We start from the raw sequence: 27,534 nt of genomic DNA on the forward strand, positions 1-27,534 counted from the left end.
GTTAGATCATTCAAATTGAGCATGGCGTAAACGGTAAATGGCTGCTTTTTTATATAGCGCTTTTATCCAAAGCGCTTTGTTACTCACATTTTACCCATTCACTCACACATTCACACACCGACAGCGGAGGCAACCATGCAAGGTGCCAACCTGCTCATCGGGAGCAATTAGAGGTTAAGTGTCTTGCTCAAGGACACATCGACACGCTGCCCGGGAATCGAACCGGGAACCTCCGGATTGCCAGACGACTGCTCTACCTCTCGAGCCACTGTCGCCCCGTGATTTGAGCATGGCGTAGTGGCTAGCCTGTATTTTCGAACATGACTTATTAGGGCTGACCCCGATTAGTCGAATAGTCGACTAATCGATTGAAAGGAGCCGTAGTTATTATTAAATAAATATATTATTAAATTATTATTCTTTCCAAAAGCAAAGAGGCCTAGAAGCGTGGCTAGCGCTAATGGCGCGCATACCAGCGAGGCTAACTGCCTAAGAAATCACTGAAGGCACTGAAAGAGGATTTCACCCATTCTAATGAACACACTAGACTAGACAAATATCAAGATGTATCCATCAGTGGACCAATTGCATGCTTTCACAGAGGACAAGAAGCCTTCAGTAGACTACTTCAGACATTAACCCATTCCGTGCCAACCACGAGTATAGTCGGGTTAACTAGCCAACCGTTCCGTGCCAATCACGAGTATAGTCAGGTTTTAATCGTTATTTCTTTTATTAGCGATATCCATACATTTGTATCCATCCAACCTGATGTTATCATTGGGAATGGGTCTGAGCTCGCAAAAGGGCAAATACCGCCGCCTATCGTCTCCCGGATGGTATTGCACATCATTGGATTGGATTGGCTGGGAATGTGCATCGAAAAAATAACTCCGGTCCGGGTTCCCCTTCTCAGGCAAGCAGTATCGTGTTACCACATTGACTGAGGACACTCAGAGCAGCGTCGATTATGTGTTTTGGACTATAACGTTGGATCAATAAACGAGATCGATATTTGGAATGAAGATCAGGAAATGGATTAATCTTTCTGCAGAACATCTGATGCAAGCTAGCTAGCTACTAACGTCATGTAAAAAAAAAATAACGTTATAAACTATACACAATGTCCAACGAAACAATGATTTACATTAGTATTTACAGTGATTTAATATGCAGCGAAATAACGTTATACGATTTAAATTATAAATGCAAATGTGGTTGTGGCTTTTACAAATAGTGGTTAGCTTTAGAGATAAATGGCTATGATCACGGAGCTTAGTTGTTTGCAAGTGTAGCTGTACAATTAGCTGTAGACCAGTCTGTAACACTAGTGTTGGGTGAAACAGATACTAGCCACAGATTCAGGTTCAGTTATTTTACCATTGTACGAATTGTTAAGTTATGGAATGTAAGGGAAATCTGATCCTAGGTCTGTGACTGACTACAGGCAGGCGTCTACGCTGTGGTGACGTCAGTCAGCAGCGCCAAATGGTAGTGTAGTTTCCCAGCGAACAAAAACGTTGTTATTTTGCTACCTTTACGATTAATTGCGAATATTTTCATGTTGAGCTATAGATTGTGGATAAATACGCACAAAAAAGGTACACCATGCCAACGTTAATGCTTTATTTATCTAAAACGAGCCGATTTTGAAATGGTCAATGGGGAAATACATGGAGTGGAACAGAAGGTGGAACAGGAAAAAACGAAGATGACGTAACCATTACACCTCCCTATTATAGCTATGGATACAATACTATGGTCATTTGACAGTAACTATCTTCTGTCCAAGATGCAAAAAATAATGATTTTAATTCCTGGGAAACTGAGTTATAGGGCTCTACATGAATTCTACTAAAAGCATTGGTGTTTCATCCCTGGACACGCTACTATTTCCAAATCAACTGTATATAATAGGTATTATGTTTCACCATGAATGCATGAAGGGGGGGGGGGGTCGTTTCTGATGCTTTGATTGCCAGTAACGGCATTCGTTATGAACACACGCCGATCAGCCGGATGGGTACGAAATCCTTGCAGGATCAAGTTGGAATTGACGTCAGATAGTCCTTACCTGAGGTCGGCGGTATTCCAAAAAGAATATTCCAATTGTTTGATTGCCATCTGGTCCATGACATAACAACACATGCAACACATGCATCGAGGGGCCCAGACCCGTTTAAATGTGACCGAGTGAATCTCTAGGCTTCCCTGTACTAAAAAACTGCGCCCGTAGCGGGTTAAACGTAACACCCGGTCTGGAACAGGGTTTACTGCACTCTCGATACTGCCACCTGGCAGGATCTGGCCGGTACTGCACCCTTGGCGTCCCAGTATGCCTTTTAACTAGGGATGTCCGATATTATCGGCCTACCGATATTGGCATTAAAATGTGATATCGGAAATGATCGGTATCAGTTTTCAATTTTTTTTCTTTTTACATTTATTTAACCTTTATTTACCCAGGCAAGCAAGTAAGAACAAACTATGATTTTATTTATTGTGAAAAGTATGCATAATGTTGTGTTCATTCCACGACAAGAGATATGTAATGTTAATTACCTGAAATTATTCCGTTTTTTGGGAGGGGAAACCCTGCATATATCGTTATCGGTTGATACCGGTATCGGAAATTAAGAGTCGGACAATATCGGTATAGGTAAAAAAGCCAATATCGAACATCCCTACTTTTAACAGCAACATACAGGTCCGTGACACTGAATAGAATATTAAAATCGGAAAAAAATGATCAAATAACGAGTATACTCGTTGTTGGCGTTCAAAGGATGGCGCCCAATAACGAGTATAATCGTTGTTTGCGGGGAATGAGTTAAGGTTCCTAGAGTTTGTACTAAATTAGGAAAATCTGCTTTTGGCTTCTGTGCCCCAGAAACATGGAGTGTTTTGCAATGCACTTTAAAACTCAATTCATTAGTATCTATTATTCAGTTTAAATCTTTAATAGCAAACCCACTTCACCAGAGTCTGCAGTTGTTTTTCATTATTTTAAATGTTTAATTATCGACTTTGTTTCTATATTTTTTATGTTTTGCACTTCTCAATATCTTGCTCTCAATGATCCTTCGAGATTAAATACAGATTGAATGAATGTATGACTGAATGTTTGTACATTTTTACATTTTAAATTAAATTAAATAAAAAAAAACACATCCGTATTATATATATTTTTAAATGTACGTTATGCGTCCAAAGAAATTTGTGGTGTTAATATGCATTTGCGTTAACGGGTTATTAACACGCTGTTAATACATTATTAACACGCTGTTCATGCGTTACTAACATTATTAACGCGTTATTAATGCGCTAACTTTGACATCCCTACTCATCATACAATGACGTGGCTGAATGTACCAATGATGTGATGATGTCAGCGTAACACAGGGGAGGGAAGGAGGAGCAGGTCTTACCTCCCAGCTGACGACCACACAGCTCGGGGATTTGCATGTGGTGCAGGGGGCCTTGCAGGGCTCAGGGGCCCCGGGGCCTGTAGTCACCTCGCAGCGCTCCGAGGGAGGCCCGTACTGGAAGAGCACACACACACACACACACACACACACACACACACACACACACCACTTCAGAATCTGACATTTTTACAACATCAGGCGAGGGAGGGATTTCAAAGAAACACACGACATTACGTGAAATACGCTTATGGTTTTCTCCAGAGCCAGACAAGAAGATGAGATACCAATCTCCTCTCTGCGTGTTCAGTAGAAAGCTAGCCTAGATTAGCACAAATTAATGGAAGCGAATACGGACCACTCCGCGTCCATTAATTTGTGCTAAACTAGGCTAGCTTGCAGCCAGATCGCCTTCTAACTGAACACTTTCTGTCCGACTATGGAGGAGATGGTAAGCTAATTTTTATCAACTTTTTCTCCCATTTTCTATTTTTCTCCCATCCCAATTTCGTATTGTCCAATTCTACCCTCCCCTGTCTCGAATGCTGTTAGGCCATGCCTCCCACAGGCCGGCTGCAATGTGGACAAAGCCTTGCATCACGTGTCCCCTCCGGTACACGAGGAGGCAGCCGGCGCATCTTTTCACCTGCACAGCGCGATCTCTCAGCGGCGAGGGTCTGCGTGGGAGGGTCGCTTCCTGATTCTGTTGCACAGGCGCACCAACTGACCTGTAGGAGTCGCTGTCCACCAGCTTCCCACCCCTAACACTGCCAATTGCGTTAGTATGAACGACCAGCCAAGCTGGTAGCAATGCCGAGAGCTGGGCTCGAACCCAGCATCTCCTGCATTAGTGGCGAGTGCCTTGCCCACTGCCACTATGTCGGCGTGTTCCTTTAATCCTTTTACTACCACACTACCAAATGGTTAACCCTTTCACTGCCACACGACAAAGGGTTAACCCTTTCACAAACACACTACAGAAGTTCAACCCTTTCACTACCACACTACAGACGGTTAAGTGGTAGTGAAAGGTTAACCTTCTGTAGTGTGGTAGTGAAAGGGTTAAACCGAGCAGCTCCGTTTAATCTCGATGCGTGGAGCTCTGCAGGCATCTCTCACCCCGGCCTTGTTGGCTGCTTTGACCCGGAAGCTGTAGGTCTTCCCGGGCAGCAGGCTCCCAACGGTGCAGTCGAGCTCAGGGCCCTGGTAGACCTCCCTGCTGTCCTCAGCCTGCGGCCCACACACCTCCACGCTGTAGCAGGACGCCGGGCTGCCTCCGTCCACCTGAGGGGGGCCTGGCGAATTTGCCCAACAGACACTCGTTACTCAATGTATAGAATTACTGCATTAACATTTTTGTTAATTACTGTGCAGAGGTTTTGGGGCGATACCTAGAAATGTTCACTGCATTCACCATCTATACTCTCAAAACAGAGCCATATGGATCCATTTTAATATATATATAAAAAAAAAAGTATGCAGAATAGTGCATTTATGTGTAGATACAGTATGTGGATGTGGATATATGTATTTCGACTTAGAATGATGTATATTCACAATCACTGAGTAGTAGAAAAGGGGTAGGATTGAAGGATTTCCTACTCCTTTTCAACGTGTTAAGTTAATAATAATAACAGTTTTTCACAAGATTAAATTAAATGTAAATGAAAAAAAAATGCACTTTTAAAACAGGATCCGTCTTCAGGGGGAGAACACCGCACAGGAAGAAAAGTGTCAAACTAAAAGACACCAAACATCAACAAAGAAAACGCAGACACCACGCCTACTGCCTCCTCCAGGTACCCGTTTTCTGCACAAACAGATGCACCGGCAGGCAGATCGCAAACACACAACCCACACAGTGAGTGAGTTCAGAGAGCAGTGACTCACCCCAGCGCAGCTGCACCTCCCTGGCCTTGGGCTTGCCTACCAGGCGAGGGGGCTGGCAAGGCCCTGGGGGCACGGCAGGAGTCTGGACCTGCAGGGTTTCTGACAGCTTTCAGAGAGAGAGAGAGCGAGCGAGAGAGAGCAAGTGCGAGAGAGCGAGTGCGAGCGAGAGCGAGAGCGAGAGAGAGAGAGAGAGAGAGACACGACATGTTGAGATGGAGACAAAATAAGACACCTGACAATCTCACTCCTCTTAACGCACGGGGTCATTAACACCCTCAAGACAATTCAGCCTACACAACGACAATTTATCAGGGCAAAAAAACAAACAAAACAGGAATCAAATGTTCAATGACGCACAGCAAATGTCGTCGCCCCCCCCCCCCCCGCCCCCCCTTCAAAATTACGTATTATTTATGACAGAGACGGGAGTGTTTTTTCCGTCCGTTACAGACTCAAAACTTCCTGTGACAAAAGGCAAAACATGTGAGTGGGTTAAGTCACGTTGTGCTGCAGCAGAAAGACATGACTCATGTTTCCCATCATCATGAATAAATGCATGCACTAACAGCTGATGAAGGAATTAATGACGAGTGTCTGAACTCAGCTAATTAAGGAAAACATCCTCCGACACATGTGGTGGTGATGGTTGTGTGTGTGTGTGTGTGTGGGGGGGGGGGGGGGTAATCGATTAGTGGCCTTTGTCTTGCACTTATACATGAGGAAGTGTAGACTAATCGCACTCATAAGGAGGCTTGTCACATGAGGAAGTGTAGACTAATCCCACAAATAAGGAGGCTTGTCACACAAGGAAGTGTAGACTAATGTCCCACAAAAGGAGATTTGCCACATGAGGAAGTGTAGACTAATGCCCCACAAAAGGAGATTTGCCACATGAGGAAGTGTAGACTAATGCCCCACAAAAGGAGATTTGCCACATGAGGAAGTGTAGACTAATGCCCCACAAAAGGAGATTTGCCACATGAGGAAGTGTAGACTAATGCCACACAAAAGGAGATTTGCCACATGAGGAAGTGTAGACTAATGACCCACAAAAGGAGATTTGCCACATGACATGAGGAAGTGTAGACTAATGTCCCACAAAAGGAGATTTGCCACATGAGGAAGTGTAGACTAATGCCTCCCAAAAGGAGGTTTGCCACATGAGGAAGTGTAGACTAATCCCCCGCAAAAGGACTCTCCGAATGACAATTTCGAAATTAAACTTGCCAAAAATACGGTGCACACACCAGGGTTCCCAGACATTGCAAAATGAAATTCAAGGACTTTCAAGTACTTTCCTGAGCACTGTTTTTCATTTTAACTCATTGACTGCCAAAAACGAGTATATTCGTTTTATGTTTTTGTGATGATCCATCCATAAGGTGCATTTTCACCAGACTACGTTGGACTCAGCATTTCTGGTAAATCATAAAAATACTAAAGTCAAACCGGCCGAGGATGTAACGTTATCTGTTCACCACACCTGAGTAGTCGCCAAAGCACTCCAGAGCCAGAATATTTCACTGAAATGTTCAGTGATAATGACACAGACAGCGAGATTACAGTCAGACCCAGATGAGCCGGAATGGATGCCAAGACGAGAAGCAGGTAAGAATACCCATCGTGGTTTTGTCTATGTATCAACATGAGGCATTGGACCTTTGACCAGGAAATGTATTTGTGTTGAGCAACAAGCACGAACTGCGCATGCTGCGCACGAGATACGCTATATTAGGGGTGGACGGTATGGTCTAAAATTTATATCACGGTATAATTTGAAGCATAGACGGTAACGGTATATATCACGGTATCATCGTTTTTGATAAAAAGAAAATATTTTATATAATTTTTTTTTTTTTTTTATAAAATATATATATTATATAATTAGACTTGTACTTGTATTATCTGCGAGACATCGCCACCACGCAACAAGCTCCACTGTCTGTGTGTACTCTAGTAGCCTCCAGCTATGGCCAGGATTCTCCGGAGCTGCAGCTGGACCTATACTCGAGTAGCCTCGAGCAGAGCTACGGCCAGGATTCTCCGGCGCTGCACCTGGACCCTATTATATTGGAATAACGTTAGCAAGCCCTCAGCTCGAATACGCATCGAATCAGTGTTATAAGACATTGATATCAGGAGCTATCCGGCTAAGCCGGATATATAACGTTAATACAACGCCTCAGTGAATTATTTAGTTCAATGGGACATTTCGTTTTGAACGGTGAACTAACTCGCGTTAACGTGAGCTAACGGCTAACAGGTAGCACACACACGTCTCTCTCTACTAGACTTTGTGGAGCGTTTGTTGATGTCAGGAGCTATCGGTAGCTGGCCGACTAGATACCGTTCGGTTAGACAATGCCTCATCATGTATTAAACTAAAAGTGAATAGTTGACTGGGTCATTTTGTAACGGTAGCTAAGCTAACGTTAGCTCAGGGAGACGCCGCCGACAGCTGAGCTCCCGTGTCCCGTCCCACTAGACTACTAGATCCGTGTTTACATGCGTGCGGTAGGGGCTGGCACGCCCACTGCGCGAAGCCTCCTAAATAACTTTGTCCAGTTCGCACATATCTATTATCTATGACTAATTCTATCTATTTTTAGGGGCAAATGCGAGTGAAATAGTCGCGCTGTGGTTACATGACGTCATTGGTATTTTAGAGCTGCACTACCGGTTTAGACGGTATAGTCAAAATCCATACCGTAGAGCAAATTCATACCGTTTATACCGTATACCGTTTATACCGTCCACCCCTACGCTATATCTCTCTTCCTAGAAAATTAGCAGCGATTTTTGGGAAATGGCCACTCTTTAGCCTGGGATTGCACAGGAACGGATGTATGTAGAAATACACTGTTTGTACCCTGTTGGAGTATAAATATTGCCTTTCAAATGAGCCATAGTATGTCTCCATAGCTATAACCTATAATATAGAATGTACGATGGCTCTACAAACATCATTAAAACGGTCTGAAACGCTGGCACCAGGGAGTAGAGATGGGGAAACAGTGTGGCAGTCAGAGCATGTGAGCGGAGCGGAGCGAGCAGTGGAGCGGGTGGATTTTGAAGTGAGCGCGGAGTGGGTTTTCAGAGTGACTTCCGGAGTGAGAGCTGTCCTCCGCTTTGAGCCGCTCAGTGCACACGATCACGGGTACACACAGTGGTTTAAACTGATGTAATATACATGTAGTACAATGCCAAAGCAATAGGTGGCGATGTAGTTCAAACATGAAGGCCATTTTCAACCAATCAGAAGGGTTGAACGCGTCACTACACATCCTGCTCAAAACAGAAACCAGCCATCTATAAATTACCTCGTGTGAACCATTAGCAACATAGCATTTATTTGCAGCAAGAAACAAAGTGCAATAAAAAAAAGGATACATTCACTGTGTGTTCTGCCTCATTTGTTGATGAAACAAAACCAACATCAACACAATGTACCACCAAGAGCGGAGAGTTTAGTCTCACAAAAAGAGCACTGATGTTGTTAGCTTACATGCTAACGTGATTGGGATTTGCCATTATAAACGTTAGCATTGCGGCTAGCGTACATTAGCGTAGTAACGCTAGTAGAATGAATGGATGAAAACGTTATTTAACAGATTGCAGAATGGGTACAATACAATACGGCTCAATACAAACAATTGTTAACACTTTCTCCGCCAGAAACGTCATACAACGGGTTTCAAGTTCATGCAAATTCTGCCAGATCACGCCGTATGACGGTATTCTGATCATATTTCATATTTTCGCCATGGTATTCATATTTCACTCACGGAGCCTTGTCAGATGCTGTCTGAGCCGGCACAACTCTGCAACGCTTCAATACTGCCACCTGGTGGCTGATCGGCGAGTTGCCAAACCGGATATGCTCGTTGGAGCTCGGCCCGTCCCCTAAATCCGTCCGGCCACTCGTTTATCGTCGCGGGACTCAAGACACACACCGTGGATATGGATCGTTGCCATAACTCAATAATCGACATGATTTGGGCGTATATTAGTATTATACAAACCGGAAATGGATCGCCTCGATCCCCATCACATAACTGGGATCAGTTTGCTCCAGTATCATCGCCCAACGCTAAGAGGAAGCTGCCGTGAGTTTCAGTGTTTTTGATTATTATTATCCATACAAACTGCTCTGATCTATATATCACCCATACTACATGAAGCATTTAACGACGATCACAGAATTATAAACGACCCCCCCCCCCCCCCCCGTTCACCCGCGCATGATCAGTCATAACGTTTAGGACCATGTACAGTTGACATTTTTAATAGCGTTGATCGGTATCAAACGGCATTTGATAATCTAATATATGCATTTATGCCTATATCTCACGTTCTAGGAATTACTGCAGAAAACGATAAAAACATATTTATACTCTAGAATACGGTATTTTCGTATAAATGTGTGAATGAAAAAGTAAAACGTTACTACATCCTGAACGATAGATAATCGATGTTGAATGGGCCATAGTAATGTCAATTTAGCAATACAATTAAAAAAGTTATAGCCCTGCAAAGAAGGTGAACATCTCCATACAGACATACAGACACTGCCAGACTTACAGTGCTGGCAGTGATCAAACATCGATGGATATAAGCGTGGCAGTTAATGTGTTAAGGGGGTGCAGACTGTTGTAGTTTGGTCAAATCAAGCTAATTTACATCATGCTCCAAAAAAAATCGTAATTCCCCGTAATTTCTGCTGAGCGGGCATATCTGAGTGGAGCGCGGAACGCTTGATTAGCAAATTAACACTTTAATCGCCGTTGAAACACGTCTTTCCCCGCCATGCTCATTCTGCCGAAGACGCTGGACAGCGTCTTTGATATCAATATTTCAAAAATCTGTGATCGAAATCATATTTCTCCCCCGGAGACATGAGATGTACTGTTGAGTCCCTCTCAACTCTACAACGGTTCAAGAGCGCCATCTGGTGGCCGATCGGCGGATCGCCCAGGGGAGAAACAGGAAGTGGAAGCTGGTGCTCATTTCAATTCGGTCCGATCACTCGCTAATAGTCCCAGGACTCGAGCTGATCACGACGGATAGTGATCCGTTACCAATAACTCGATAAACAACATGATTTGGACGTATATACTATTATACAACCTGGAAATGGATCGGATATTTCGACATCCCATAATAGAAAAAATTCTGTTCCACGCTCATCTCCCAACGGCGAGAGGAAGCTACGGTGAGTTTCAGCGTTATTTGTTAATATCTTCGATACTAACTGCTCTGATGATCATATCACCCACACTAGATTAATGATATAACGTTGCCCACGGAATTATAAACGACCCCCCGCCCATCCGGTCAACATCAGATCATACGTAGTAACTCCTAGAACCACGTCCAGTTGATTTTTTTTTTTATCTCGCACAGATTCCTACCAAACTGTATTTGATCATCAATATAATGTATTAGGGCTATAAATCAAGTTCTGGAGAAAGCTGCAGAAAACGATAAAAACATACTTATACTTTAGACCGTATTTTAATATGAATATGTGAATGAAAAAGTATAACGTTGCTACACCATGAACAATAGATATAGGACGTTGAATGGGCCATAGTAATGTCAATTGAGCAATACAATTTAAAAAGTTATAGCCCTGCAAAGAAGGGGAACTTCTCCATGTTAAATAGGGCTGGCGAGGGATGGTAAATTATGAATGTAACCCCGGCGATCAAAGTGTTAAGGTGAGCGCTGAGCGAGCATAGAGCGGCGTGGGGGGTCAACACGAACGAATGAGAGCGGAACTAAAGCCGCCCAGAGCAAAGAGCGGATTTCTCAGCCTTACCGCCTACCGCCTTGCGGCCGCTATTGCACTCCATTTGAAACGATGTAGCTTAGGCTTGGGCGGTATAATTTTTTTCATACCGTCATACCTTGCTGACAATCATCCCGGTATGGGTATTATGACGGTATGACTTTCATCAGCGGGGGGGGGGGGGGGGGGGGGAGTTAAGTTAACAATATACTCGTTATCGCCATACATAACGCTTATATTGAAACACGTTGACATTAGGGCCGTTCTTTCAACCTAAAAGTGCACTTTCTTCAACCTCGAACCTAAATTCCTTAGCGACCCGTGTTACCAACGTCACATCAGCGCACACATTCGAGACACACACATATGAAACGAGTCATACGGAACAAATAACCTGAAATTAGACCAATGTGACTTACAAACTCACGACAGTAGTACACAACTACATATACAGACGCACAAAATGTATTCTGCATTGATTAAGTGATAATCAAAACCCAGCTTAAGCCGTTAAACCCCTGTAGTGAATCACCAAGCCAATACGCACACACACAGTCGAACTGGAACGCTTTACCAAACATACACTCCGTCTCCCGGCATTCATAACTCGTACGTTCATCTTCCATACGCTTAACCATAACACAACTTATTTACCGGTACCCAAACAACGTGTCCCGGAGTCCACATTCATGCACGAATCCATTTCAAAATGTTAGAAAAACGCTCCGTTTCCCGATTCCTCAATCATCCAATGTCTGGAAGTGGACCCATGGTCCATCCATTCGACCTTAATAAACGGACGGCCACCGGTCCATAACCGCATTCTATAGAAGAATAAGTCTTTATTTGTTGTGCGAGATGAAAGACCCACAGGAACATGCGCGTGGCTCTGCTGAGCTCTGACTGAGAGAGGGAAAGACAGACTGCCCTGCCCTCTGCTGGCACATGCTGTGCACTACAGGCAACGCATCTGTGATTTGGCGCACAGTCTGCGACGTCACGGTATTGAAAATCATACCGACGGGATTTCGAAATACCCTGGTATACCGTAATACCGTCATACCGCCCAAGCCTAATGTAGTTTCTTTTCTCTACCGAGCTGCGGCGTGGGGGCAGGTCCTAAACACTCCAACAAGCGCTTGTAGGGATGGCTTGGACAACTGACCGCCAGCCCGCTCATGTGCAATGCCCGATAACGTCGGAGACAGGATCGCTGTGGATATCTGGAATGGCGATCAGATAATTGGATTCTTTTTTTTGCATTACATCAGAGACAAGGTAAGGACTCTATATTACCAATCTTGCGTTGATCTGATATCCCCCCCCCCCCCCCCCGCGATTGCTCTGTGTATGTGTGTATATGTGCTGTGTCCCATTGGCAGTGATCACAGCACAGAGGTGCGCCCGCTCCAACCTTCCTTTCATGTATGCACGAGGAGACATAATACCAATAATCTAGCGTTGATTTCAGAATGATTAGATAATCAGGCAAAAAATGGCAACGTGTTTATTGAATTACACAAAAACGCTGTTTTCGCGTCTTTTCCTGGGATTACTCAGAATCACTCAAACTATACTCATATTCACCACGGTATAAAACGGAAATGTATAGATGAAAAAATGTTGCACGTTGACCGGAAGAAACCCACTGACATCGACTGCGTTATTAGACCCATAGCTATCATATAAAATATAGGTTTAGCTCTACAAACAAGGTGAGCGTTTACATGTGGTTAATGGGCGGCAAGGCCTATGCACTTCCCGGAAGGGGGCGTGGCACCCAATGTGTTAAATGCTGTTTTTTATAGAAAAGAAATCTGATACAATATTTATGGCTTAAAAACCAATTTCCGACAATTAGTTACACTTTAAATTAAATAATTAAATTTTTTGATTCAGAACTTTATCATGGATGAACAAAACTTTCAATGCGAATGGTTGATTTGAATTTCAAGGACTTTTTAAGCACCTTGTTAAAAAATGGGCTGTTTTCAAGGAATTCCAGGTCTTGACTTTTTTGTCAAATCAAGCACTTTAAGCACTTCAAGGACCTTGTGTGAACCCTGACACACGCAATCTACTTCAGATCAGATTGACCCTTGGAAGAGACGACCATGCCAGAGAACCAGCAGGCCATAGAAAACTCTGGCACCAGCCCCACCAGCCTTGCTGCTTCTCAGAGAAATGGCTGAAAGAACTAAATAGAAACATCAGCACTCAGTCATTGTGGCTTTATACACATAATTATTGCTGTGCGACTAGGCTTGTGTGTGTGCATGTGCGTGTGCGTGTGTGTGTGTGTGTGTGTGTGTGTGTGTGTGTGTTTGGGATGATTCCAGCAGACTAGAAGCATCATTCTTTAAAACGGAAAGGAATAATTAACGGTTTACATGCCATTTCTAATTTGAAACGGGTATTATTGGTGGTGATCCAAGGCTATAATTATGACGCATGGCTATGTTCATTTGCAATTTTTATTTTTTAAATAGAACTTTCCGTTTCATTACCAACAAAATGATTCAACAAATAAAAATCATTCAACAAAATCGGATGATTTATTTAGTGTTGTACGCGACCCGTTTCTGAATGAATGAGTGAGATAGAGAGTGTGTGTACGTGCTATGACTCACTGGGCTCTGCCCCCCTTCGCTCATGCAGTAAACCCGGGTCTGGTAGGAGCAGCCCGGCTTGAGGCTCTCACACATGTGCTCCAGGGCCGGCCCGGAGTACGCCAGCTCCCACGACAGGCCTATGTGCACAAAACAACAACAACATAGTATCACCGTCTCAATATGTCTTTACCATCTAGTCCCATCCGTGGGGTTAATTAAATACTGTGGAATATGCATGTAAACGTACCACCTAATCCCTCAGACAGCTCCACCACATACTTGGTTACCTCCGCCCCACCGTTGTCTTTTGGGGGTTCTAAAAAGAGAACAGAAAAAAAATTATGAAATCATTCAATACACAGTATTTGATTAGTTATTTGTCCAGACTAGGGGTTCCCAACCTGTTTCTCCTGCGATTCCCAAGACCCCGTGCATTGAAATCACATTAACATGTAGCGTCGTTCTCACATTGCAGGCTACACTGGTGTTTACTCTCTATAGGTAGGTGAGCGTTCACAGTGACTCGAGTGCAGCAAGCTGTCGGGTGATATCGGTTACTTGCAAAACAGTGGCCAAATATTCCTCACAGATGGGGCCACGGGAGGGAGAGCGGATGGAAGGGGATCCGCGAGATCTACGTGACGGAAAGGCTGACGTGCGCCGGCAACAGCAGGAAGAGGGTTCGAGGAGATGGTGGGAATCGGTGATAGGGCCGTGACGACAGGATGGGTGTGAAAAGAAAGCTTTTCTTTTGTGTCATTTAATTCAGTTAGATTCTTCCAATGGACCCCTTTCCCATGCCAGGGGGTTCCCCCCGACCCCAAGGGTGTGAACGCCTGATGTTGAGACAGCGGGACCGGGCAGCAGTGCTAGCTTCTATCCCCAGGCCGTCAGGATGCTCAATGACTCTATATGTAACAACCCATCATCTACACTCATTGCACACACATCCACATGCACACACTCACTTTTAAACAAACACTCACCTTAACACTCACTTTAGACACTTTAATAATAGATAAATATAATGTAGTGTTAAAGAGATTTGCACTACATTCATACCTCATTTGCATTTGCACCTTATGTTAAAGTTTTGTACCTCACTGTTTACTCATTTTTACTCACTGTACTTAGATTGTACCTAGGTTGTACTTTAGATTGTATTGTATATATGTATATTCCTCTTTACTTACTTTTTTACTTACTTTTTTACTGTATGAAGCACACTCTCAGGGGCTCATATAGAACCATAAAGTATGTGTATTTTATTGTGACAATTAATAAACAAACTTGAACTTGAAACTTGCTATATAGTGACATTAAGAGACATTAGTGACGGAGCTCACCCCAGGCCATCTTGAAGTTGTTGGGCAGGACACGGCCCCTGATGACTGGCCTGCAGGGGCCGCCGGGTCTGTCCGGACACGTGGTGAACTCCGCCACCTGGCTGGGGTTGCTCTTCCCCTCGGTGTTGTACGCTGCCACCTGGAGGATGGGAGCACACGACGGCACAGTCAAGGAGGAGTCGCAGTTCACCGTGTTAAGAGAACTAGACAGTTTACAGAGAGAGAGAGTCAGCCGGGGCTATGTGTATAAGGGGCCGTCATATTTCCTGGTAATAAGCGCCGACTAGACAGTGAGGAGGATAATAAAAGGGATCTAAGCAGTACTGTAGCAGGAGTCTCTCTGTCTCGCTCTCCCTATCTTGCACTCAGCCACCAGCTATAATAGCCCATGACAAATAGACATTATCAAATAGCTGCGGCTCCTTAAATCCACCCATACACTTTTGACACAGTGCTGCTTTGACACCACTGACAAAAGCTATAATGAAAAAGGCAATGGAGGCGATGTGCTTTCGTGGCATCGAGCATTTCATTGTGTCCCACTCGGCTGCGATAGGCAAATCTACCCCTGTGAGCCTGTCGAGAGCTCCGGCACGGCATTCTGTAGCCAAAGACAAACCTGCCACAGCACCCAGCCTCCCCCCTCACACGGTGCTGTAGCCAGACAAACCTGCACAGCACCCAGCCTCCCCCTCACACTGTGCTGTAGCAAGACAAACCTGCACAGCACCCAGCCTCCCCCTCACACGGTGCTGTAGCCAAAGACAAACCTGCACAGCACCCAGCCTCCCCCTCACACGGTGCTGTAGCCAAAGACAAACCTGCACAGCACCCAGCCTCCCCCTCACACTGTGCTGTAGCCAGACAAACCTGCACAGCACCCAGCCTCCCCCTCACACTGTGCTGCTGGATAATTGGATATGAGGGAGAGACGATTAGAAAGACTGAGGGGGAGCGACATATTAACAGTGTTTTTCTTTTGTTTATGGCAAATGCAATGACTTTCCGCTCCACCCCTCCCTTCTCTTGACGACAGATGTGACTGTCGGGTTCCAATCTTTCGAGCTGCGTTAGGAATCTGAGTGGAACACGTGAAGGACGGTGACCTCGCATCTGCCTGGGAGCTATTCAGCTGTCCAGAAATGACTCAGTGAGCAGGTGAGAGCGAGATCGAAAAACGAATTTGTCCCTCCCCAGAAGAGAAAATGAGTCCCGTGTTTCCCCCGACTTCAGACAACACCTCCAGCCTCCCAACACTCTGCTTGACTTGTTCCAGTGAGTCAGGAAGACATCATAGGGGGGACGCCAGTGCTACAGTCCTCATTCGCCACTGCATTGAACTGCCGGTTGATTGGGGCCTGTATATATATATATATATGTGTGTGTGTGTGTGTGTGTGTGTGTGTGTGTGTGTGTGTGTGTGTGTGTGTGTGTGTGTGTGTGTGTGTGTGTGTGTGTGTGTGTGTGTGTGTGTGTGTGTGTGTGTGTGTGTGTGTGTGTGTGTGTGTGTGTGTGTGTGTGTGTGTGTGTGTGTGTGTGTGTGTGTGTGTGTGTGTGTGTGTGTGTGTGTGTGATGATGACGGCTGTGGACTCCCTTCTTTCCATGTTGTCTGTAGCTTGCCTGCAACCCTGTGCTAGCATAGGGAGACTAATGCCATTAGAACCCCGCAGACGGATGAGTCATAGGGGCCTCAGTCAGCACCCTCCCTTCCCCTCCCTACTCTCTCCCCTCTCCTCTCTTCTCCTCTCCTCTCCTCACCACACACACCAAACTGCAGTCTTAATTAAGCCTGCGGATCACCGGCTCAGCTCACATCACACATCAGGGGTGTAAAGGTACACGTATCCGTACCGAACCGAACAGTTTCAGTGTGTACCGTACCGTACTGAATGGCTGTAGTGTGTACCGAACGAATACAACGGTATGTTAACCGCCCACCGGGGTCTGTTTTTCCACACAATCTAATATAATGATAATTATTTTTTCTTTTCTTTACAAGTCGATTATTAATTTCAATATAGAATATTTGTTGACAGCCCTACAAGTACAATTAGTTACTGCACACTACATCACCCCCGAGTGAAACATGGAAAGCCAAACTTTCCCCCACTGTACCGAAAACCCGTACCGAACCGTGACTTCAAAACCCGAGGTACGTACCGAACCGTGGTTTTTGTGTACCGTTACACCCCTACACATCACACATCACATACATGGCTCTCTTACCCGAAACTTGTACTTGGTGCTCCTGTGGAGGTTTCTGACGGTGCGGGAGAGCTCCTCGCCGTCGTAGCTCGGCTGGAAGCCATATCCCTGAGACACAAAGACAAAACCATTATGATAAGCAGTAGGGCGCAAGTATCGCCACTGAGTCGGACTCATTCGAGGCTGTAGTAGGACATCCCAGGGACTGGGGGACTCATTAGGGGCTTCTATTTGTCTATGGCAGGTCCTAAACGCCTAGGAGGGGGCAGCTCAAGTGCAGGCACGGACGTGAGTGGTAAGAAAAAAAACGAATAAAGGACAAGCAGCCCTTACCGAGCCTTCCTCCTCCATCTCCAGGATGTAGTAGATGTCGTCCTCCTTGGGGGAGCCCGTGGGCCTCTGCCACTGCAGACAGAGCCAAGCCACGTCCGCCTTCACCAGCTCTGGGGGGAGGGGCGGCGACGGGACGCTGCACGAGGTGAACAGGTCCACCACTTCACTGAACTCACTGGGGAGGAAACACAGAGAGGGGTGTGAGAGGCTGAAAACGCATGCACATGCACACACACACATGCAGATGCACACACACACACACACCGATAAGAGAGAAAAACAAGGGCACCATCTGGGAAGAAAAGATGGCAAATTAACCCTTTCAGGTGTGCCTACCCCATAACAAATTATTCAATGATAATTACTGCTGAAGCATTGAACCCCAAAACAATGGTCATGGGGACTGTCCTGTAGACGGTTTCAAAGTGACAACAAGGACCCAAGTTTATTTCCTTTCGCAAAGTTTACTAATGCAACAGGAAATACATTTGGGTCCAAACTGTTCCCCTTCCATAATCTTTCAATGGCCAGTAGCCACGGTTATGTCATCATTAGAACGCCCGGTTCTAAAGAATTCCACCTGGCAGTGTGGAGATCACACAGACTCCTACCTGACGCCCATGTCGTTTTTGGCTGCAAGGCAGAAGGAGTATCTGGAAGCTGGTGAAAGCTTGGTCACTCGATACTGTTTCTGAGGTCCATAGTAGCACTGTTCATACACCCCAGTGCCTTTCCCCTGCAGAGAGAGAAGCAACCCTGTTACACTTGCAAATGCAGGCATGGATGAATATAGACCTGTTTGCTGTACAGTATACGCCAGACTCAATGTGCGCACGCATCACCGGGGCAGAAAGGAACGGAATCCTGGTCAGAACAACGGGGCAGGCTACAATATATTTGCATTTGTTAGCCATGCTAGCGATCTAAACAATCAATCCATGCCAAAGCTAGATATGTAAAAGGTGAAAGACTCACGACCATGCTGATTTGGCTAAATTACATCCAGCCGTTTTTGTTTGAAACAACTTTTAGTCAGGGGAGTGCCATGGTTTCTCCATAGAGCCCCGTCGTATTCTTTTAGCGCAGCAGCTCGCGCCGGTACGGGGCAACTTAAGTCACGTGACCCGTTGGTATTGCTGATTGGCTGGAACACAGTATGTTTGTATACAGCAAACAGGTCTATAAAAAAATATAAAAAGTGAAGTGCACAGTTTTAACATGTGATTCAGAATAAATCGAAAAACAGTACCTCATCCCATTGGAGAACGTAGTTTTGGATTTTGGAACCATTGTCACATGGAGCCTATGGATAAACATACACATTGTCACATGTAGCCTATGGATAAACATACACATTGTCACATGTAGCATATGGATAAACATACACATTGTCACATGTAGCCTATGGATAAACATACACATTGTCACATGTAGCCTATGGATAAACATACAAATCGTCACATGGACCCTATAGATAAACTATAGTGATTGGTTTCGATGTTACACTCTCACAGCTGCCCAGGAGAATGAGAGATGAGATTGTGTTGAGCACAAGGCTTTTTTAAACCGGTAAAAAAAATCTATATATATCTAATAATAATGAAAAAATATATATCCTCCCCCATTTTACTTTTTTCATTTCATAAAATCATTTTGGTATGTCAGTTTTCCCTTTTACACTGACTTTTTTTTCTTCTGTTTTTAGACAAAAACATCTTAAAGAAATTTATTTTCATCATGAAATGTAAGCTCACACAGTAAATGGAACATGTTCATCTTTCAAAATGTACTGTATTGAGTACGTATTGATAATTGTGAATTCAGTGTGATATATAGTGCCCTTCACCCTTATGAACGCCACCAAAAAACACACAAAAAAACACAATACATCTGATAACCATACCATAAGAAAAATAAATGAAAAGTCAATGACCAAGAATATTCTTAGCTAAATGTGATGACATTTTACAACTGGAACCAAGCAATTAGGCCGCTAGGTTAACTACCTTCCACTGGAGGACGAGGGTGCTCTTGGTCCCGCTGGCCTTCCGGGGAGGGTTGGGGGGGTCCGGCTCACAGCTGAGAGTGGTGAAGCTCACAGCCTCCGAGGGACTTCCCTGTAAACAGTTACACACAGCCAGGACCCTGGGGGGGGGGGGGGGGTGAGGGATATAGGTCACGGATCTGAACATCACACTGTCACAGTGAGCCTGCTGTATTTTCTATTATTTGAATTGAGGTCCCCTGTACAATTGAGGCCGTATGTGTAATTCTATTTCTTCCAATATGGCTGCCTGTAACCATTGGTAACCATTTTCAAAAGAAAATGTCTGTGCAGTGGTAGAGTAGGTAAAACACTAAAGAAGCATGATATTACTGTTCCACTGTGACTTGTTTACAAGATCCAGTAATTATACAAATGTTGATATATTTATCATAAAACAACACATAGCAACCATCGTCTCTTCCAACATGGAGGACAAATGGGAATTCTAAACATGAAAGGGGTCCGGGGACCCATAAGGGTCATTGAGGAGGTTCCTGAGGGGACCCCATAGAAACGGGGATTAGTTGAATTTCCCTATTTGATTCACTAGGAGCCCTAGCATCGAGCCTGTTGAGAGTTCTAGCACATCATGCTGGAGCAAGACAAACCTGCACAGCACCCAGCCTTCCCCTGGCTGTGCTTATTCCATGTAATTGTACACAATTTACTTGTTAGTGAATCTTTAACATAAAATAGCAAACAGTAAAGATGCACCTACTGTACCTGACATGATAGTCTGTTGCTGGTCGAAGGTCTTCTAAAGTTGCACTTAATTCTTCTCCACTGCATCAAGAGAAAATAGAGAAGACAACAAATTTAGAAAGGCAGTTCTCCTTCCCTTATGGTTAAATGTCCAATCCTTGATCCAAACATAAACACACGGCTAGCCTCAACCACCAGAAATATGAATGGAGACATGTTTTTGTTCTCAAGGTGATTGAACCTCTTTATACAAGGACTGACGAGAGACAACAGGCAAATATGAGTTTTTACATTTTCAGATGCAAAGCACCTCTATGGCCGACAATGTCATTAACTAACTCACTCACTACTACTATTATTATTATTATTATTACACACACAGAGTGAGACAGAGAGAGAGGAAAGCCTGTGTTCGCTCAGTGCCTGCACGTCGGCACTCCATTGCTACGTGTGAATTGTTCCAAGATGTGCCGAGTAACTCGTTGATGTGCCGAAGACGCCGACAGATATCTAGCAGGCTGAATATCTGGAACTGCCGGAGGGGGGGGGGGGGGGGCAGCAGGAGTCAAGACACGAGAGTGAGAGTGAGAGAGAGAGAGATTCTGCTACGGTTGAGTTACATTGACTTTGAACTAGTGAGGGACCATGAACAGAATGAAGAAACTCTTCAAAAGCGGTCAATTTAAAAGCTGTCATTCTGAATCAGAATGAGAAAATGATTAAACTGTGCAGCCCGTTTCAATGTTCGATGACCCTGCCGTGTTATTAGAGTGTCTCTATTAGTTGTCACTTGTCATTGATGATTTTAGGGACATTTTAAAAAGGGGGGATGGGCAGATATCTGGGAAATAGCCTACTGTACGAGCCATGGGAGAAATGAGACCCTAAAAAGAAATGAGACAAGGGAAGAATGACCGCTCATTCAAGAGAAAAAGAGAAACAGCTAAAACATTGCCTTGCTTTTCCAGGGTATTCCTCTGACCAAAACAAATACTGTACGTCCTCCATGACCAAAACCTGTGTCACTTTTTCACCTGTACGTGCTGCTGTACTGCTCACCTGTACTGTTCACCTGTACGTGCTGCTAGGGCTGGGCGATAAAACGATAACGATAACAATAACTATCGCGATAAATTATTTCCTCGAAATAAACATGAAACGTGGTCGCAAAGTTTCGATATATCGATTTTCCAAGCTTGGATATGAGCACATGCACTAACAACCAATCAGTGAAGGAGATGACGACAGCTAAGGAGACCCGCGGTGCACCTCTGGGTAGTAAACAAGGCTGGCTAGGATCATTAGCTTGCACGCCGCTATTTTATAGTTTACGTGCGGAGTGGGTGTGTAGCGTGAATTCTGGACGTCGTTGCAATGTATTGGGGCGGAACGGAGTATTTTAGGGTGATAGTTAGTACATTGTCATGGGATACACAAGGTTGCCCCCTGGTGGAATATAATAATCTATGCACTGGTGCGTAGAAGAACGTGCGCGGACTGATGACGACATCAACTCGAGACATTCGCAGCAGCAAAACAAGTGAGTCTATTAACACACTTTAACTGCCACACACGAGATATCTCGGGTTTATTTTTATGTGGTTGAAAGCCACTCACGAGATTTCTCGGATTTTTTTTTTTTTTTTTTTAGCGATCTGAAATCATATTGCATCACGCGAGCCTACCCGAGTATACACGAGCACCGCCGGAGATTATATGTGGAAAAAAGCGCCCCCTATCGTCTCCCAGATGACATAAGGGATTTTGGAATGGACTCAATGAAAATGGATGGGGGAAAAAATCCGGTACTCCACATTTTCCAGTCCACTGATCCAGCCGGGGTTACCACAGTTCATTCTGGAGCGTCTGAGCCCCGCTGATCATAGAGTTCTACTGTATCGCGTTGGATCTATACACTTATCGATTTTTTGAATGGTGATCAGGAATTGGAATACCAGTTGGATACCATCTGATGTCAGGTAAGGACTCTATGTTATCAGTGTTAGGATAATCAGACTAATTTTGATGAAGTTATAGGCTGTTTTGTGAAATGGACTCTTTCGGTTTCACTGTAAAAGTCAGAGAGGAAATCAACGCGGCGATTATCCGTGCGCGGCCCGAATGTGCTTGCGTGCACGTATAATATTGATCATCTAGCGTTTATTTGAAAACGATTCATAAAAAGGCAGACGAATATCAACGTTGTGGAATATTCCAGTAAAAGACGATTTTCATAGAAAGGTCCAGAATGGGCTGTTTTTTATCTGAAAACGGGTGCTTTTCTAAATGCTCTGAAACGGAAATGACGCGATAAAAAACCAATCTGCCTTGACAGCACTGACTGGAAAATAGTCTTTGATAATGCGATGGGAAGATTAGACACATAGCCATAATTTAAAACATAGATTAGGCGATATTAAAGTTAACATTGGCGCCGATGGTGGCATTCAGGGGGTAAAAAGGAAAACCCGGCGTGGCACTCAAAGTGTTAATTAATAGCCCGTCCGTCGGCGCCGGGCATAAGAAGTTAATTAAACTTGACAGAAATTATATCGACGATAATTATCGATATCGAGTGATATGAAAATAATTTGATAATTTTATCGCGATAACGTTTTTGGCCATATCGCCCAGCCCTACGTGCTGCTGTACTGCTCACCTGTACGTGATGCTGTACTGCTCACCTGTATGTGCTGCTGTACTGCTCACCTGTACGTGCTGCTGAACTGCTCACCTGTATGTGCTGCTGTACTTCCCGTCCTTGCCACTGTGTGAGAGGGAGACCTCGTAGCTGAGGGGCTCTGGGAGGCTGGCATCATCCTCTGAGCTGCCTTCCTCGCTCTCTGGCTTGGTGGGTGCACTCCAGCTAAGCACTGCCCCTCTGGCCTGGATGTCCAAGAGCTTGGGTCACACACACACACACAAAAGGTACAGATCTCAGGTCAGTATGACGTGTCACTAACACCATCTGGTAAGAAGCGGTGATTTGAGTTCCTGAAGTTACTGAATTCAGTCTTTATATGAGAGCATTATAAATCAGATCATACATAGATGTATTTTTGCTAAAAATCCGCAAAGCCATTGCAAATTATAAAACATTTTTATAATAATAATAAAGATCTGTCTTAGGGTGTATTCCTACTTGGATCGTTTGGGGCAGTTGTTCCGATACAGGGAGCGTTTCCCCCTTGGACGGGTTTGTTTGGACATAATGCATTAAATTAAGCTGACTGGGCAGCTTCTGTTGACCCCCATGAATTCCCTAATGTGTGATCTTTCATTATCATCATAAGGTAATCATTTTCTGGCAAGTTCAAAATAGCCAAATAATGTTGCAATAAAAAAAAAAAACCTTGCATGCATAAGTCAGGTGAGAGTGGCCTAGAGAGTGGCGCATAATCGATCACAGACATTGAATTGGAAAACTGATGATATTTCACAACATTTTGTGCAAGCCAAAGTGGGGATCGCAAAATAAATGTTTGTGTACATAATGTTCTCAAAATCATGTCCAATAAAAGGCTGAGCTACGTGATCACATGGCTTTGTTTAGAAAGTATGGTGTGAATGTAAACAATCCAAAAGGACAAAACACACCAATTGCATAATTCTAGCCCCAGAATCGGACCATGCCAAACGAGCTATGGGTGCAAAAAAAACACCCTGTGATATTTACTCCTACAGGCCCATGTGCACGGAAAAAGGCACGCAGATACTAATGTCACTGGAACAGATTCTCCAGAGCCTTCGTGCTGACTAAAGGTACATGCAGTACACCTCTTGGGGTTTTTCCATTCTGTTTTGGAGGAGGTTTAAAAATAGCGTGGCCCGCATACACAGCGGGAGGTAGTCATATGTGGGAGAACTCAATCAGGTCAGGTCTACGTCTCCTTGCCCGCGCGCCCCGGGGCGCACACTGCTCCGTTACTCCTCGCAGCTCCCTTTCCAGCTCTTTAAACCCGCCAAGTTGTGACGGAGAGTAGGAACAACACATACCATTCGCTTTCCAATAGACTTGTTTTGGTATTTTTTTCTTTTCTACAAGGACCTCAGACATTAACAACAGAGGATGACAAATCCTTTCTTATATAAGGTCAAGGAACTTCTATTCCTAGTTCCGGTCATTCCCACCTGGCAGCTGTTGGAAAAGATTAGGTGCATGAAGGTGAAATTGTGATTTTCTCCTTTCACAGCTCTGCGGTGCACCAGCTCAATCAAGATCACAGGGGCTACTTATTCACACAAAGAGCATTTGGAACTCCCCAAAATAAATGCATCTCATCTTTAAGACAATAAATTCTTCATATAATCCTATTGAATTATTTCACGAGTTTCAGTGTTAAATGTAATCCTCGCTGGCAACAGAATAAGTGGTTCTTTGTGAGCCACAGAGCCTGAGCTTAGTAATAGAACCATGATACGCAGGTGGGTGGAGGGAACAACTTCAAACAGACACATACTGTATGGGGGAAATAAGCTGTGACCCGGCCTGGAACATGCCCGTCTGCATCCCGACACCTTCAATCAATGCAAAGTACACATCTTAACACTTTGAATGCCCAACAGGGGGCGCACATTTAGTGCTTGAATGCCCACATCCACTTCAATGTTAGCATTAATATCGCCTAATCTATGTTTTAAATTATGGCTATGTGTCTAATCTGCCCGTCGCATTATCAATGACCTATTTCCAGTCAACATTGTCGAAGCAGATTGTTTTTTTATCGGTTCATTTCCATTTCATAGCATTTAGAAAACCCCTTGTTTTCACGAAAAAAAAGAGGATTCCATGATAATCGCCCCATACTGTAATATTCTAGAACGTTGTCATTTGTCGGCCTATTTATGAATCGTTTTCAAATAAACGCTAGATTATCAATAGTATGTGTACGTGTGCACGCTAGTGCCGCACGCTGAAAATAGATTCTCTCAGTTCCTGATCGCTCTTAGAGTCAAACAGCCATATCACAAAAAAAATAAAAAGCTTATATGTCCGTGAAAACGGGTCTGATTATCCTAATACTGGTAAAATAGATTCCTTACCTGAGATCAGATGGTATCCAAATGGATTATTCCAATTCCTGATCGCCATTCCGAAAATCTATCCTTTTATTGATCCACCGCGTATACTGTAAAAACACATAATCCCCGCTGCTCTGAGGGTCCAGCATAAAGCTGATCGACCCCGGTTACATGAGTGAGAAGTAAAATGTGGAGTTCGGGTCTTTTTTTCTCATTCATTTTCATTGAGTCCAATCCAAAAGGGTGAATTACCATCTGGGAGACGATAGGGGGCGCTTTTTTCACATCTGAGCGCCTGGGGTGGCTGATTTTCCAACGGTAGACTCGGTTGATGAAATATGAATTCAGATCGCTAATAAAAAAAAATATGAATATTCTCGTTATGGGCATTCAGAAAACTCGGGTTGGGCATCCAAAGTGTTAATGATTGAGTCTCTATTCAAATTCGATGTGTTTTCCTATAAACATGGTATAGAGTGACTTTTGAGAGTCGATGCAGAGAATTGAGCAGTGATAATTTTGGCAGCTATTATAATTTTAGTTTTAGTCTTAGTCATGTGTCAAATGCTCCTTTTTCGTTTATCATATTTAGCCACCTTCATTTATTTTCCGTTTAGTCAGTTTTAGTCAACTACAGGTCTGAGCATTTTAGTCTTAGTAAGTTTTAGTCTCGATTTTGTCTTTTTTGTTTTAGTCTAGATTTAGTAGCAGAAAACGGATGAAATTTGTGTCTAGTTTTTGTAAAAAAGAAATAAGAAAGTCATTTTATATTGTAAATAATGCACTTCTATTTATTCTTTAAGTATAGTCTAGCCAAACCCCTATCAGTTGATTCACAATAAGTTCTGTATAAGGCTAGAAGCCCAATAGTAACCAAACATTCCTTGAAATGGTCAATAGATTCAGAAATAGTCAGACATGGAATGGAACATATTCTGATTTAAATTGCTTATTTAATTTTTTTAACCAACAAAACAACAATAGGATAGTGTAAATACACAGTACACACTGATTGCAATTCTCACTGGGACCTACTGTACAAATTTCACACACACATTCCCTTTTGTCCGTCCAGTCATACCGTAGATAGCTGACGTCACTTTAAACTTAAAACGGCGGCCTCCATCAGAGCATGCGGCTAACAACATTAGCTTAGCGAATCTGCCACTGCACTTCTATGTGCATAAAGTGTGCTAACAAAATATCACAGCCTCTAAGACTGGGAGCGTTCTAACTCTACTGAGCATTTACCCAACATTATATGAGAAATTTAAAGTAATTACAATGTTTTAGTGCGCTTCAAGCGCTAAAGGGATTCATTAACAACGTATACTAGTAGGGTCCATCTCACTCTGTGTTAGTACTCGTCTGTGTCTTTTCATACCAACATTACCTTTTTAAGTGAACGTGGTCTTGTCCTTGTTGTATCCATGTGTAATGTTGATAGTAGTGGGTGTACACAGACGAAAGAGTATCTACGGGGAGAGCAAGTCTCTGTCTGGGATATAGGTTCCAGGCTATTAGCTCTTCTCGCAGCCTAGCCATCCTCTTTAGCCTCCGTCGTCTTAAATGCTATGTTCTTTTGGTAGAACTGTTCGGCTGCCGCAGGAGTGTTGAGAGAGTAACAGATTCCGTTCATGGTTATTGGTATAAGCTGTAGTCACGAGAGACCTGGGACGCGGTTTTTAGCCTCACAGAGCTTAGCCATCGATTAGCCGGAAACGGAAATGGGAAATGCTGAAATAATAACGTGAATTATTCTAAAAGTTATAATTATTTTGTCTCATCTTGTTTTAGTCAACATAAATTAAGAAATAATTCGTCCTGGTTTTTGTAAACAACATTTTTGTGTCCTCAGTTGTGGTCAACGATATTTAATTAATTATTTAGTCACGTTAGTGTCACATGGTATCCATTAACGTGACGTCACGTCTCGTTGCCGTCATGGGAAAAAGCTTTGTTGACGAACATATTTAGTCATAATTTTCGTTGACAAAATGAACACTGATTGAGCATTACTATAATATTGAGTTACACACGGAAGATACTCGAAAACTATGAACCCGGTTATTGGGAAATTTGTACCTCTTTTGTCGTGCCCCCTGTTGGGTTTTTTAAAATAACTTTGCAGACCAGAAGGTCTGGAAGGCCTCATAAGTC

The 27,534-nt window shown here is 43.8% G+C and overlaps 1 protein-coding gene across 2 annotated transcripts in view; it reads right to left on the minus strand.

The window, feature by feature from the left end:
- fndc3a (fibronectin type III domain containing 3A) overlaps nt 1–27,534 on the minus strand; it is a 178,486-nt gene that overhangs the window by 20,280 nt on the left and 130,672 nt on the right. For both annotated transcript variants that reach the window (XM_084312740.1, XM_084312741.1), the window contains 13 exons: nt 23,087–23,253; nt 20,374–20,433; nt 19,610–19,748; nt 18,853–18,906; nt 18,215–18,339; nt 17,604–17,778; nt 17,292–17,378; nt 15,065–15,203; nt 13,966–14,034; nt 13,737–13,855; nt 5,316–5,421; nt 4,545–4,720; nt 3,429–3,542 (listed from right to left, as the gene is read on the minus strand). In XM_084312740.1, coding sequence (XP_084168866.1) covers nt 3,429–3,542; nt 4,545–4,720; nt 5,316–5,421; nt 13,737–13,855; nt 13,966–14,034; nt 15,065–15,203; nt 17,292–17,378; nt 17,604–17,778; nt 18,215–18,339; nt 18,853–18,906; nt 19,610–19,748; nt 20,374–20,433; nt 23,087–23,253 — 1,530 coding nt within the window. The remainder of the gene's footprint in view (nt 1–3,428; nt 3,543–4,544; nt 4,721–5,315; nt 5,422–13,736; nt 13,856–13,965; nt 14,035–15,064; nt 15,204–17,291; nt 17,379–17,603; nt 17,779–18,214; nt 18,340–18,852; nt 18,907–19,609; nt 19,749–20,373; nt 20,434–23,086; nt 23,254–27,534) is intronic.

This window comes from Notolepis coatsorum, assembly GCF_963971535.1.
Source record: "Notolepis coatsorum genome assembly, chromosome: 1".
NCBI lineage: Eukaryota > Metazoa > Chordata > Actinopteri > Aulopiformes > Paralepididae > Notolepis > Notolepis coatsorum.